Below are 16,925 nucleotides of genomic sequence, written 5' to 3' on the forward strand. Positions count from 1 at the left end.
GGGTTTTTAATGTTTATAAAAGAAGCTCACCAAGTATGCATTTATTTATCAAAAACACAGAAAACACAGTCATATTTTGAAATATTATCAATTTTAATAAAACTTATTTTAATAAAATAAAAAATATTGCTGAATAGAAAGTTCAAAAGAACCTGTACTTATTTAAAACAATATTTTGTAACATTATAAATTGTCTTTACTGTTACTTTTGATCACTTTAATCCATCTTTGCCTTATAAAAGTATTACTTTCTTTAAAACGCCTTGGAATATAAGTGTGTATATATATTACATAATATGATTTAAGTATGAACCATTTTTCCAAATGTGGATGTGCCCGTTGTCAGGTTTAGCTTCACAATTATTACCGCAGCTGAGTGAAGTGTGTGTGAGCAGATGTGTGTATTAGAGACAGATAAGGTGTGTGTGTGTGGTTTAGGTAAACCCTACGGGGACAAAACAACAAGGATGGCAATACCAGAAATATTTGATGCTGTAGAGATCCCATGAGGAAAATGGTTTATAAAGAATTATGTTTTTTGAAAATGTAAAAATGCATGTTTTCTGTGATGGGTCGGTTTAGGGTTAGAGGAGAGAATGGACAGTTTGTACAGTATAAAAACCATTATGTTTATAAAACATGGAAAACCAACATGCGTGTGTGTGTGTTGAGCAGTGTGGTGAACATGCATAAATTGATAGTCCACTCACACTTCCAACACCCAGCTATCACGGGAATGGGTGGACACAGGAAGAGAGAATCCTGGGAAATGGAGCAGGGTAAGGTGTGGTCACACCACACAGGATATGCAAGGTGCTGAGGATCAAGTGTGTGTGTGTGTGTGTGTGTGTGTGTGTGTGTGTGTGTGTGTGTGTGTGTGTGTGTGTGTGTGTGTCAGAGAGAGACTTAATAGATATGGGCCTGGGCCAGAGTGGACACGTGTGTTTGAGTAAGAGAGGCAAAAAGATTTAGTGTAAGATGAGAGTTTTGGCGATTATAGAGCATAATACATCCAGCGTGTAGCTGTGAGGCTCCCTTGCTGAATCAGATCAGCAGTAAAGCCATCAGCTGGGACTATCAGCAACACGACCCCCACAAGGTCAAGAGTCACAGACTACGACATACATTAGATACTTACAATACTTGAATGTTTTGCTCTACAACTTTAATGCAAATTTTGAAGCTGTTATTTTAAAGGTGCAGTAGGAGTCCTGGGAAAATGCTCATTTTAGCCTGCTAAACAATGTTTTAAAAACAAATTAGATGCAGCAAATTGATATGCTGGACATTTCTAATGTGACAGCTGATGAAAAACTAGCAGCATTGAGCACAAAATAAACCACATCACTGTCTATATAACCAAAAAGGTTATAGTATTTCAGCAAAAATACAATGTAAACATTGTCATAATATCAAGCGAAGGAACAACACAAAACTGATAAGAACAACACGCATAATACCCGCAGGGACGCTGAGGGTATTTTCATTGAAGGAGAAAACAAGACGTTTTACTCATTGTTTGTACTCCTACTCAAAAACAAATGCTCGAAACATCTGGTGGTGGTGGCTTTACAATCCATGCACCAAAGGTGTGGATGTTGTAGTTTGCTCATAATTTAGAAAACATAATAGTTCCCGATTAGACGCTGGTGATGCTGACTTTGAGCTAATTCGTAAAGGTGCACAAACTGCATATGCTACATTATGCGTTACTATCAAATCACATCAAAATTGAATCATACCATATACCCACCTGTCCAAAAGAAATACTGCAACCATGGCATCAACTTTCAGACAATTTGGCTCCCGCAGCTGTCTCCAGCATGGAAAAGCAAGGCCGATATAGCGTTTTTTTCATTAAGACTGTCTTTCTTTTGGTTGATACTTTTCCAGTGCCACTTGTTGTCAGTTCAGAAGGAAAGTTAGGTGCTGTTCGCCTGTCATTCCCGCGCTGACTCTGCACCGCGTACAAGAAACACGCTGATGACGTATGATGTCTGCGTGAACTGCGTGCAGGGAACAGATGCTATCGGACCGTTCGGACTGAATTGAATGAACATTTTATTTGTCCTACGTAGTCTGGCTATCACCAGACCAAGCTCAATTTAAAATTGAACATTGGTCTGGGGAGTTTGCTATGTATTTCCTACTGCACAAGAGGCGTGATCAACGAGCATTAGTCACGCAATTGGATAGTCCTTCAACCAATCAGATCACCGGTCCGGGTGATGTACTTTGCAGAGCGATGCGAAAACTCCAGACAGGTTTACCGTGTGTCTCAATCAGCTCCCTAGTTCAGTAGTCAGGGCACTGATCAGAGAATCAGCCATATTCACTTTCATGAAATACTGATTCACGACCTAGGGAACTAGGGAGCTGATTGAGACGCAGGTTTAGTTTGTATTGGTTTGTAGCATTGATCCGCGGTTTGCAGAAGCAGCAATGGCATCGAGCGATTTTTGCAGGTTGTGCAAAAAAACATGAAAGTGATCGGTATTTACACCCACTCGAGCAATTTGTTTGCTAACTACAGAAGTCATTCAGCATCATCGAGAATTTAAAAGGCAACTCTGATACTATTCTGGTTCAGTGTAAATGAACGCGGAATATAGCCGCCCTAAACTACGTCATTGTCATGACAACCAAAAAGAATTCCAGACAGCACAGGCGGCGCGAGATTCAAGAAGCAGGGAGACGAAACATATAGCGCAAATAATACAAATATTGTCTACCAACAAGGGGCATTGAAGTAAAAGAGTCCTGTACTCACATCGTGAAGCAAACCACCAAAATAACAGCAGAGATTGTCGTGTGTCATCAATCGCCGTTTGTAATCTTCCTATGAAGAGACTGTCGGATCAACGCTCTGCTACATTTCTCTCAGATAAGGTAAATGCTTAACACAATCGGCATCACTGTGACTGTGCATTGTTATTTTGGAGTGACGGTCGTGCGAGAGACGTAAATCAGATAGAGTTTGCAAGCTGCTTGCCGTGCTTCTCTATTATCATTGTGTTATACCCGCCAATACGAGCAAGGTGGTAAGCCAGTCGGATTGGTTCCCGCAAAAGTGTAACAGCACAGCAGAATGAATGCACGGGTTTCCAATGAGTTGCCGACGAAATCAAATCGCTGGCAGATCAGGCTGGGTTTACCCAGACTAGGTCCTACCTTCCACAGTTGATATACATTTATAAAAATACATTTAGACCGCTTAACATAGTGATTGCTATCAGGATATGAGGAGAATTTCAACCAGCATAACAAAAAAATGCTTCTAAAAACAATCTCCAATTGCACCTTTGATTTAAAGGGTTAGTTCACCCAAAAATGAAAATTCTGTCATTAATGACTCACCCTCATGCCGTTCCACACCCGTAAGTCCTTCGTTCATCTTCAGAACGCAAATTAAGATATTTTAGTTGAAATCCAATGGCTCAGTGAGGCCTCCACAGCCAGCAAAGACATTTCCTCTCTCAAGATCCATAAATGTACTAAAAACATATTTAAATCATATTATGTGAGTACAGTGGTTCAATATTAATATTATAAAGCGACGAGAATACTTTTGGTGTGCCAAAAAAACAAAATAACGACTTATTTAGTGATGGCCGATTTCAAAACACTGCTTCAGGAAGCTTCGGAGCATAATGAATCAGCATGTCGAATCATGATTCGGATCGTGTGTCAAACCACCAAACTGCTGAAATCACGTGACTTTGACGCTCCGAACCGCTGATTCATAACGCTCCGAAGCTTCTTGAAGCAGTGTTTTGAAATTGGTCATCACTATATAAGTCATTATTTTGTTTTTTTGGCGCACCAAAAATATTCTTGTCGCTTTATAATATTAATATTGAACCACTGTACTCACATGAACTGATTTAAATATGTTTTTAGTACCTTTATGGATCTTGAGAGAGGAAATGTCATTGCTCCCTATGCAGGCCTCACTGAGCCATCGATTTTCAGCAAAAATATCTTAATTTGCATTTTGAAGATTAACGAAGGTCTTACGGGTGTGGAACAGCATAAGGGTGAGTAATAAATGACAGAATTTTCATTTTTGGGTGAACTAACCCTTTAAGGAGGATGTTGTGCTGAAATACAGTCTATAAACTGTGCAGCTATTTACTGTGTGTCATGCAGGCCTAAACAGAAAGAAATATCTGTCACTTAAGAGGATTAGCACAGTTCTGTCAATGCTTGTTCTCATTACAGCATCACGACTGCTTTGTTTTCATATGATGTCTTAATGGCTGTGTTTCTGTGCTGTGTCAGTCCACAGCTCATATGTTATGCTGCACAATTACAGGATCACGGTCCATATTTGGCAAAAAGATCTAATGATGTGCTGCATCTGTTCTGCTTTCTTAGGTTTTCTTGGATTAACGCTGATGTTGCCCCTCTGTCTGTGTTATGAATCTGAGAGACACTGCTATTCTAAAAGACTGGGGGAAAGATGGGAGAAGTGATACAGTTCTTTCAGGAAATGATGTCATAAACACACATGCCATCCATCATCAGAGATCAGCTTTCCAAAATTATTTAGCAGATTCTATTCAAAGCGTTTCTTAGCTCCCGCTATGCAATTTTTCCATTCGATCATTGTTAGACTCATTTACATAATACTTTGAAAATCTAGTTGGTGTGTGGTTACAGGTAAATGTTAACAGCCATACCGGCTCAAATCCCTGCTGTGTTAATGATATTACAACCTCTGTGAACAATATATAGTTTCAGAGTGGGGCAGCTCTCATTGTCTTCTTGGCACTGACCAGTGTATTCTTTCTCACCTTCAATTCACACTGAAGAACTCATATACTGACAATTTTGGCACTTCTTCTTCAGGTTGGTTTGCCAAAATGAAGTGCTATAATATGTGAAGGGGTCACCCCTATTTTGGATCATGGGCATTTGGAGTTTACGGTAATAACAGGGATGTAAATGTTTAAAAACTCTCACATCTGTTAAATAAGGGGTGTAATAATGAGCTTCAAGTGCGACAGCCATACGCATTCAATGTGTAGTACGTCATGTCATTGTGTACTACATAATGGAAGTTAACGCTTTTTGGACATGCGTTGAATGCATATGGCTGTTGCGCTGGAAGCTTGTTATTTTACTTTATAAAGTTTAAATAAAGATACATGTCTTTCACAATTTCACACCTTACTCTGATTATGAGAAATAATTGCATTATTGGTGCACATGTAAACGTAGTCACTGAAAACAAAGTGCTGTGCTTCACAACTCAAATTGCATGGTTTTGTGAAATAAGAAGTACGTTCACATACATGCACAGGCAGAGCAATGCAATGGCAATGAAAACAGTGAGAGAGAGATGGGGAGGTGGATGAATGGTACATTTATAAGTAAATGTGTGCATGTATGTGTGTAGTCTTACCCGAGTATGTGTACGTATGTGCATTTTAAGGCCGTCGTTCTTGCTGAAGGCCTTGTCACAGTATGGGCACTGATATGGCCGCTCACCTGAAGTCAAAACAAGGACAAACAAACATCAGACTTCCAGAAAACAACTCACTGATAGACATCCAAACACTGCACATACAGTAATGTGATCAAACAAATATTGGCAAGAAAACTAGATAACGTTTTACTTCAATTTGATATATACAACAGCAAAATGCTATGAGAGCATAAAACAGTCAATTCCACATCCTCCAGGAAGTAACTACTGTGACCGAATTTCAAGCAATTACAATCTTAAAGCACTTTGGCGCAGACATGGTGCTGGTAACAATACACCACTGACTGCTATTGATGATGAGTGGCACTGACTCATTCCGTTCGTAATATCGGACCCTTACATCTAAGCCAGTGTTGAAGGCCCCAATATACTCACAGAAAAGTTATTTTTTGCTCTTCTCTTAGGGGTAAAAAGAAGTTGGAAATACCTTTGCAGTGATATACTGTTAACGAACGTAGCGTTTAGATGAATATGTAAATATCTGCTGAGCGTTTTCCTCTTAATAACAAAATAAACACACAACAAAAATGACAGCAGTTAAAGGTGCCCTAGATTGTTTTTTTTACAAGATGTAATATAAGTCCTAGATGTCCCCTGAATGTGTCTGTGAAGTTTCAGCTCAAAATACCCCATAGATTTTTTTTTATAAATTTTTTTAACTGCCTATTTTGGGGCATCATTAACTATGCACTGATTTTTTCAGCACGGCCCCTTTAAGAGATGCGCTTCCTCTGCCCCACGAGCTCTCAACTATAATACAGTGCATTTACAAAGTTCACACAGCTAATATAACCCTCAAATGGATCTTTACAAGATGTTCGTCATGCATGCTGTATGCATGCTTCGAATTATGTGAGTAAAGTATTTATTTCGATGGTTACGTTTGATTCTGTGTGAGTTTGAGGCTATGCTCTGTGGCTAAAGCTAACATTACACACTGTTGGAGAGATTTATAAAGAATGAAGTTGTGTTTATGAATTATACAGACTGCAAGTGTTTAAAAATTAAAATAGCAACGACTCTCGTCTCCGTGAATACAGTAAGAAACGATGGTAACTTTAACCACATTTAACAGTACATTAGCAACATGCTAATGAAACATTTAGAAAGACAATTTACAAATATCACTAAAAATATCATGATATCATGGATCATGTCAGTTATTATTGCTCCATCTGCCATTTTTCGCTGTTGTTCTTGCTTGCTTACCTTGTCACATATCCAGCCGTTAATACTGCCTTTCCTTGTTTAATGCGTCGAATGGGCTGGCATTATGCAAATATTGGGGTCATACATATTAATGGTCCCGACTGTTACGTAACAGTCGGTGTTATGTTGACATCCGAGTGTTTTCCGGAAGCCTTTTAAACAAATGAGATTTACATAAGAAGGAGGAAACAATGGGGTTTGAAACTCAATGTATGTCTTTTCCATGTACTGAACTCTTGTTATTCAACTATGCCGAGATAAATTCAAATTCTGATTCTAGGGCACCTTTAAAGGTGCTCTAAGTGATCCTGGGTGGATGTAACTTACTGTTGACATTCAAAATGTTGTCAAACAAAACAGAGGCTAGCTAGACCCTCCCTCCTCCTCCTCCCCATCGTGCTTCCTGAAACAGTCATGAACGCGCATTTAAAATCATTCTTGTCAGTTATTGGCTGGAGCATGTTTATTATGATTCCTGGTCCAGGGTGCACCAATTTGTTTTTATTGCTTGTGGCGACTACAGAGACCGCGTTTTTTTACAGTGTGTTCAGGGGACAGGCAGCTAGCGGATAGTGAGGAGATGTTTGCTGTATGTGACAAAAAATGTTTTGGCCTAAAAACACGTGACATCACTTAGAGCACATTTAAGAAAGCATCTGATCATAGCGATGAGGTAGAAGTACTTTAGTTTCTACTATAAAGTGGCTCTCCAGTGTGTTCGTGTTTTTCCTCAAGGACATCTGACCTCGATGGACTGAACAGAAGAAATGAACCATAGAAGATTTCCACGTCAAAAAAGGCGAAGCAGCAGAGCCACACCTACCTATTACGTAATCGCCATGGACCAATGGGAGTTCAAAAGTGTTTACCAGCTGGAGATTTGGCCATAGACTGTATAAAACATGTACGTAGTGTCCGTGACGTCACCCGTAGGTTTCTGAAGTCCGTTTTTTAAGCCTAAAGTGGGCAGAGCCGGCTGTCGCCATCTTGGCAGCGCATCACCGTTCGTCACTCTCGGGCAAAGAGGCGGGACATGGGTGGAGCTGAGGTGCCAGGTTGCTGAAACCATGCCCGCCTAGCTCGATGTGATCAAGTTAGCACAGGCTAAAGAGCTATCTATCTCTCTTAGATACTATCTAAAATTTTAATAAAGATAAGAAATGATACATCATTTGAAAGTTCTAAAGGTTTATTGTCAATCTACGGTGTGTGTTTTACGATATAGACGCTCAAGCTTCAGTAATATTGTAATTTGTGTCGGGTGTCAAAACGGGACTTCATACCTTTGTAATGAAATAGCGACTGCGACATGAATCCAATCCATCGAACTTGAGTAAAATGTCCATGATAAGAGTATATTGAAAAACATTTTTCAATGAAAAACATTGAAAAAGCACTTTTTGTCCATAAAAATCCATGAAATATTGATATATTGTCCATTGTGTCATATTTCTCCTGAACGAACTGCTCTCCATCGTTCTTCAAGAAATTATGCAATCTGAGCAGTGTTTATGTTGTAAAACTGTATATGATCGTATACATTGGACTCTCACAAAATGAGCCTGCGCTCAAAGTATATTTTTCAAAATAGTGCAGCAGTTTTAGTTATGTAGTAAGCAGTGCTGTCGGATTTTGTGGTGTCTTAAGAGGTATATTGTCCAGCCATTGTCATTGTAGTAAATCTGACGGACAAAACTTTTAGCCAATGCCAAGACAATCCAACAATGTGTTCTGTTTATCTTCCGATGCCAAGTTCAGCGGCTGGAAATAGCTGAGGTGACGTGACGGCTAACAGACAGCAGACAAACGGCTAGTAGTGACAGCAGCGGCATTCCACCTGTCACTCAAGTGGCCACAACCTTAATTATGCAGAACTTTAAGACTTAATATAAACGGATGAGTTATAAATAAATTCACTCCCCACACAGTAGTAATAAAAAGCAAAATTAGCTATATAGACCAAAACCATTTTTTGTACCAGGCTGTAAACGTTTTTTTTTTTTTTTGCTGTAAAGTTGGGCATTTTAACATGGGGGGTCTATGGGATTGACTTCCTTTTGGAGCCTGTCTCTAGCGGCCAGTCGATGAATTTGCAGTTCAAGTCACTTCCATGTTGGTTTCAAGAGACTGGAAGGTTGCTGCTTGGATTTGGAAAGCTGTTTTGAACTTCCAAAATGAACAAACATCATTGTGGCCTAGTATAGTAGTGTATCGTAGTATATCGGTAGGCCTATAGTATATTGCCTTAATTCAGTTACTTGGATGCTAGAATATGTTCTCAAATGTAAGACTCACAAACAAAGACCATGATGTGGCATGATTCTTTTTGGGGTGTTTAGTAACACAGTCAGTTACGTCATTGTTCAAGTTAGTTGGTTTTAACAGAACTCCACAGATCTCCATCTGAGCAAGAGTGCCAACAGTCTAATTGGTGATCAAGGCACATAATGGCATCACGATCATTCCTAATGTTCTTAACCACTACAAATCAAAGCTTGGAAAAAAAAAAAATGGAATCTTCTGCCTTTTTGGATTGAGAATGTTTTGATGCCAGGCATAATTCGGGTTTGGAACGGGAAACTTGGCACAGAACTTTGGAATCTGCATCATATTAAAGACTCCAATATGTTGTGGGATTCAGTGCAGAAAGTGTATTCAGCACAGAACCAGCAAAATAACATATTTGATGATTTACTTTGAGGTTATAAATGCTGCACCTTAAGGCTGGATAACTTTTGTAAAAAAAAAAAAATTATATATATATGCAAACAGAATAGGCTTTAATCTTTATGAATGGGAATATATATGCGATTTGGTCCAAAGAGGGTCTAGATATATGCTGTCTGATCTTTGACTACATGAAGTCTGGAATAATGTGTCCACGAGGAATATAAAATATAAAACAGGATTTCCAAATCAATACTTCATGTGTCTTTAGATTACCAGTCTTCCTCTCCAGAAATGTAAAACCAAACACACAGGGTTTTTGTGTTTCTATCTCTACCATCTTCAACCGCAGAGACCTGAAGTGGGTGGAGTCATTTAAGCCACGCCCCTCCATGGATCAAAGCGTTGCTGAGCTGAATGGGAGAGATGCAATCTGAGCACGCTCAGTATCACCACAAAGGAGGAGTGACAAGCTGTCAATCAGAGAGTGGACAAACACATGGGTCTGCTTTAGATAAAGCTGATCCAGGTTGCAGATAGCAGAGCAGTTATGATTGCCGCTCAACAATACTGCAGTGTGAGGTAATAAACACTGCTTTACTGGAAGCTCAATTCACTTCTTCTGAATTTGTTTAGTCAAAATATGCTACTAATTAACATAATTTGAGTTAATTAGTAGCCTGATTGTTTATTTTAAATCACCTGTCATGCCGGTATCGTACAGTAGGTGGTGGTATGCATATTCAAGTGGGTTTGCCAACCGGCAACCGCAATTAAAAAGAAAAAGAAGAAGCTCAAATATGCGTGCTTGTTTTAAGCTTCCGTGTTTAGCATATCTTATGTGCACTTATGTAAGGAATCAATCGAAAGTCATTTATTTACTATTTATTTTTATTTGCCGTCAGACTATTTGAGACGCTGTTGCCATAACGTGTTGAGGTGGGTTGCGTCTTGCTTTGGACTTGACTGACAGACTGGCATTCTGACACTGCAAGCTTCATGCTTTAAAACCTTAAGTCCACCTTTTTTCCCTTTATGTTGGATTTTTCCCTTTATATCAGTAGTCCCATATTGATAACTGTGACCACACAGTCTGTTTACAGTGTCTACCACAGTGTGTGCATATGTTTGTGTGTATGTGTGTAAATTATCTGTGCATTAAACCGTTTTGATGCACATCTTTCAGTCAATCAGAATCAAGTATTCAGACAGACCATGGTATAAATAAAAAATATTTATACTTGTTAAAAATGAACATGTATTTAATGTAGTCTGAATTTTATTTTCTGGTTTTCTTCAAATAAGGTAAGAAGGCCTTATCTGACTGACTTTTACCTAATGACAGACTTGTGCCAAAGTACCACTTGAAAAGATGAAAAAAAAAGTATGGGATGCATTCTGTGCTCCTTAAAAGTTGACAAACCTATTTATTTTCTTAATTATGGTTAGTTGCTTTAATTATTTGTGTAATTATTTATATACACATTAAATTCCACTGATTTTTGCCACATAATCAGTGCAGAAAATGCAAAAAAAAAAAAAAAAAAAAAATCACATATTTTGTGTGGGCCTACTCATTTCTTATGAGTGTAATTACAACATGGACACTAAAATGTAAAGTGTGATCAGACAGTGTCATACTTTAAATAATGTGGTTACATTTGCAATAAATGAAAATGGGACATCTCTCCACAGATTAAGGCTTGTTTCACACGGGTGTCTGCAGCATGTGTGTAAGTGAAGTGTAATTCATTAACAGGATACGGTATTCACACTGCACACATAATGGCAATGTAGAAACATCGCAGGGAATAAACTGCAAATAGAGTTTCAGTGCTGAAAGATATTTACAGTGTCACATGCTGAACTGAATGAAAATAAATGCAATGTAGAAATGCAATACAAATCTCTTTACTGACACAATCTTTTGCAATATTGTATTGTGTATAATTCGTTTTGGATCCTAATGCAGCCAAATTAGATTTCATGATAATCAAGTTAGTAAAAATTATTAATGGCCCACTCCTGATTACCATGTTAAAACTGTTACACTGGAGAGAAAAAAAAAAAAAACCATTAAATTTATATATATATATATATATATATACACACAATTTTCACTTAGAGATTGCAAGCAAATTTCAAATGGCAAGTAACACATTTTTACGTAGAAAGACTGAAATATTTAAAATAAATTATAGTAAAAAATAATTTTTTGGTAGATCGCACTCCAATAATATTTATAACTTTGAAATCCTTTGCAGTGTATTAGTCTTGTCACCCAAATATATCTTTATTTTATGTATAAAGCCACAGGTACAGGCGGCAATAGTTGACAAGAAAGAAAAAACTTTCCGTAGAAGAGGATACTTTACGCTAATGCATACGACCCTATAGTGCCCCTTACAACTAACTAGAGAATGTAATATGTATACTGTGCATCATATATTGCAGTCTGATCAGGAATATGCAACATACAAATTAAGCTTTGCATGATGTCAGCAAAAAGATTTCCCCACACAAGGCACAGAGTTATAAAAGCCACAGAGAGATAAAAGTTAGCTCATTGGCACAGCTTCTGTTGCTCTGGCATGTTGTGTAGGAATTATTTAGAGAGTTTCGGAAAAGACGTAAAATATCAGGCTCACATAACCGTGAGATCCAGCTGTCACTAGCAGGAAGCAGAGAGAAAGCCAGGCACGTGAAACAAAGCTCTATTCTCATTACGGGCCTTTCTGGGCTAATGAAATAAAGGTTTTCTGGATGGAGAATGGCTCCCTTTGGAATAGGTAATGCGTCTGGCAATTGGGGCAGCCCCACAGAGAAACGTGAAATGGCAAAACATAACTTAATAAGACACTGTCTTCAGAGAGATGCCAACTGCTGTGTTCCTGTGTGTGTCCTGATTGTGCAACAATCCAGTTTCTAATTCGCTTTCTTGTTAATGCAATCTCGAGGGAATAATTGTTGGATTCAAAAAAACCTTGCGTAGATTAATTAGATAAACGAAGAAATTGGCGAGAAAAACTTTTTTGCTGCCCTTTGAATAATAAGGTTAATTAGCTCAGCTTCAGGGGGAATGCACATGTAAGATGTTCATTAAACATGAGACCGCTCTCCAAACGAGTCTGTCGAGACATTACAAATGATCCGTTATGGTGCTGATTTGATGGTGACAAGCTTCCCTTGTACTTCCAAAATATGGATGTAATGCACTGTGCAAAAACCAATGCAATCCACTGAAAAACTTTGCCTTCCACATACTCCAAAGCATCTTCTTGCTGGAGCCACCAACCCTCATCTATGTGACTGGTTTTAGGACAAGCTAACTAAACAACCTTATACAACTTTATATTTGATGACATTTTTTGCATGTGCACCTTGAAACCGGTCTTCACCAGCCACATCTTAAAACACATATCAAATCCCCATATATCTCTCAAGATTAAGTGGTTTCCTGCTTTGGTTTTGGTCTGTATTTTGTTGTGTATTTCTGCCATCAAGAAACGTCCTCACCCTGTAAAGCTATTCATCACCATCGCGTCCGTTGCAGTCACGTTGATTTGTCTTGCATGGTTTGATGCCAATTTGCAACTTTCATTGAATGTCAGTGTTGGTTTACAGGTCAGCATGTTGACAAACAAGAAGATGTACTTCACAGATGTGCTTGGGTGCATCAAGAGGGATCTGTCATTGATGTAACAAGTAGGGTATTGGGTTAGAGCTTGTCTTAGCCTGAAGGACCTCTGTAGAAGACATTAGAAGAGGGATCCAACAAGATAGGGTTCAGCCCCAGACCCTGGGTCGAGGGATTTGAGCATCTGTCAGGTCTGTAAAACAGGGATTATGTGAGGACAAAAAGAGCCTGTGCTTTCATGAGCAGATGGTATTGAGGAGGACCGTTCCTGAAGTTCTGCCACTTCTTCCAGTATGATGGACTATAGTCTTAGAATAGGAGTCTCCAATATGTGGAGACATTTCAAATACATCATCATTCCTTCCCTTTAGGATATTGGTCTACACTGAGTGCTTGGTTCATATCTGATGGGAGAGCAGCATCTAGCTCCACACAACAGCGTTCATTCAGTTTTTAAAGACACATCTCAAAAACCCTTCATTCTGTTCACTTTGCTCTCTAGTTGTCTTTGAACATAAGAACGCGTCCTGTGTGAAAGGTCCCTAATGCCTAAACGCTTAAACGTCGCCAGATCGCTGTGCTGTTCAGACTACATGACTTGCTGTGGAGTTTTGAAGTCGTGGCGTTCACACTACATGACACTACGTAAATGATGCACAACAGGGGGTTACACACTACACGAGGTGACAACAATGACTCAATCCTGGTCCCCAAACCACATTTTATCTGGAAAACATGCAAGAAGTTTCCATGAGCAAATTGTAACTGAAATATATACATACGCAAGTAAAACATTTTACCATTCTCATTTTTCCAACTGTCGTTTTCTCAGTTCGATGATGGGCCTGATGAATTAATTAGCTACATAAAAGTTATTCGTGTTTCGCGAAGAGTTACGTACAGACTGCAAACTACATTACCAACCAACCAGCCAAAAAAAAAAAAACAAACAAAAAAAACCACATACCATTCATGAGTGTTGTAGGGAGTCGCGCTCACGCTGATATCTGATGATCGGTAGCGGTTCACTAAATAAATAATTAAATACATATTTACAATAATAAAATAACTAGAGAACTGGATGATTAAAATCATCTTGAAAATGCTATCTCATGAAACAATGGCGAATTTAAAGGTAGGCTATAACTGTGTTAATTCATTCAGTCAATCGTTGAAAGTCTGGTGGTTGAAAGCTTTTTCAATTCTAGTGAGCGCGCACACGTAAAATCTGAGGGAGAGCAGAGCCATGAGACTACTGTAAATTTGCGAGCGCTTGTCTAGTTTTGTGCTAAAGTGAAAGAAATCCGCCTGCAAGTGGAGAGATTCGTTACATGGATGTGTTCTCGCATTTCAATAATGCACTCTCGACAATTGTCATTAAAATAATGCCATAAGAAACGGCCTCAAATTAACTATAAAAAATGAGAAGAAAGTTGTGTCTGAATTGCTGCAATCATTTTTCTTTATTATTGCATAATATGAATGGAGAATGGTGCTCTGGATTGGCACCTATGCTCTCATTCGGTGTAGATTGTCATGACACGTGATACCACAAAATGTCGAGTTGGCCAACAGCTCCAGATATTTAGCATGCTAGATATTTGTCTGGCTTCAGTGAGGCATTGGCGAGGCATCAGCGAGCGTCTTTGATGCGTCTTTAAGTAGTTCACACGTAAAGATTGGCGAGCGCCGATCACCTGCTGATTTACCCCTGATCACAGCCAGACCTGATGGCGAGCTCGTTAACTAAATCAGGCTTAAAATCCTGTAGTGTGAACTTGGCATAAGAGAGTGTGTTGTCTTGATTGTTGTAGGATTTAGTACTAAAAGTAAAAGTCTTCTAGTAGAAGTAGGGGCCGCACCGATATTAAAATTCTAGCCGATAACGATAAGCTGCTAATTATTTTCATGTTATGGCTGATGACAGACAAATGGCTAATATTTAATTTATTTAGTATTTTGCTAGTATTTTGCAAAAAAAACTCAAATACATCGCTTTAAATTCTACAAGTGAAAAACATCACAACATTAAAATGTAAAGTATAAAAAAGGATATTCATTTTGAGATTTGATAAAGATTTAATTCAACATTGAGCACTAGATAATGGCAAAGTCAGTCTACTCATATAAATTGGGTAAATGAAGATGCACAATTTTATATATATATATATATATATATATATATATATATATACAGTACATCCAAAAGTTTGGAACAACTAAGATTTTTAATGTTTTTAAAAGAAGTTTCGTCTGCTCACCAAGGCTACATTTATTTAATTAAAAATACAGTAAAAACAGTAATATTGTGAAATATTATTACAATTTAAAATAACTGTTTTCTATTTGAATATATTTCACAAAGTAATTTATTCCTGTGATGCAAAGCTGAATTTTCAGCATCATTACTCCAGTCTTCAGTGTCACATGATCCTTCAGAAATCATTCTAATATGCTGATCTGCTGCTCAAGAAACATTTAATGTGTACAATTGTACAAAATATTTGTGTACAATATTTTTTTCAGGATTATTTGATGAATAGAAAGTTCAAAAGAACAGTGTTTATCTGAAATCTAATCTTTTGTAACATTATAAATGTCTTTACTGCCACTTTTGATTGACTTAATGCATCCTTGCTGAATAAAAGTATTAATTTCTTTAATTTCTTTTCAAAAAAATAAAAATAAAAATTCTTACTGACCCCAAACTTTTGAACGGTAGTGTATAATGCTACAGAAGCTTTGTATTTCAGATAAATGCTGTTCTTTTGAACTTTCTATTCATCAAATAATCCTGAAAAAAAATATTGTACACAAATATTTTGTACAATTGTACACATTAAATGTTTCTTGAGCAGCAGATCAGCATATTAGAATGATTTCTGAAGGATCATGTGACTGAAGACTGGAGTAACGATGCTGAAAATTCAGCTTTGCATCACAGGAATAAATTACTTTGTCAAATATATTTAAATAGTACACAGTTATTTTAAATTGTAATAATATTTCACAATATTACTGTTTTTTTATGTATTTTTAATTAAATAAATGTAGCCTTGGTGAGCAGACGAAACTTCTTTTAAAAACATTAAAAATCTTAGTGGTTCCAAACTTTTGGACTGTACTGTATATATATTGAAATATATATATATACATATAAAAAAAAAAATCATACAGGTTTGGAGCGACATGAGGCTGAGGAAATGATAACATGCTCTCTTTTGACTTGGGCCAGTAAGTATCCACATAGTAGCATGCTAAAAAACAACACTGTAGTGTTGTGGTGGTGTAGGCAAACATCACTCGCATTTTCATCCAAAACTGTGAAAATCTTACTTGTTATTTTGATTTATCCAGTGGATCACTATCTGAGACCCTAGTGTGTGTGTGTGTGTGTGTGTGTGTGGAAAGGGGGCTAACTGATTTAGCATGTGTTGTAATGCGACACCGTCTTTGTGTGACCCGAGTGTCTCTGCTCTCTTTCCAGATCCCCGGCGGTCCCCTGTGGCCCCAGACACCCCTGTCTGCTAATCGATCCGTTTGGCACCCCCCTCGTGTGAGAGTGTGTGTGTCTGGTGAACAGATGGTTGTCCCTGTCACATGCCGAGCATTGTGCTGGTGTTACGGGGAGATCGTTGTAGCTCAGGGCCTTCAGTATGAAAGACATTAGGCCTGTCCATCACACACTCCATCCTGGCTTCCTTATTTCATTCCAACATCCAAAACAGACTCACCCATGCAGGTTAACACATTCACACACACACAAGGATTGTAAATGTAGGCTTAAATGCCGCCGGGTACGGACCAGCAGACTGGAATGGTGCAGTAATACAATATTGATGGGTTCTGACCGATAAGCGATTGACTTTGATCAGACACAGACACACCCAATCACTTCATACTTGACCTGGTGATTACTGA

At 38.2% G+C, this 16,925-nt stretch overlaps 1 protein-coding gene across 1 annotated transcript in view; it reads right to left on the reverse strand.

Annotated features, from left to right (window-relative positions):
* Positions 1 to 16,925, reverse strand: part of prdm5 (PR domain containing 5) — a 96,640-nt gene that overhangs the window by 20,493 nt on the left and 59,222 nt on the right. Inside the window, exon 14 of the mRNA XM_048178382.1 lies at positions 5,408 to 5,493. Within this exon, the coding sequence (XP_048034339.1) occupies positions 5,408 to 5,493 (86 nt within the window). The remainder of the gene's footprint in view (positions 1 to 5,407; positions 5,494 to 16,925) is intronic.

This window comes from Megalobrama amblycephala, linkage group LG24 (assembly GCF_018812025.1).
Source record: "Megalobrama amblycephala isolate DHTTF-2021 linkage group LG24, ASM1881202v1, whole genome shotgun sequence".
NCBI classification, from domain to species: Eukaryota; Metazoa; Chordata; class Actinopteri; order Cypriniformes; family Xenocyprididae; genus Megalobrama; species Megalobrama amblycephala.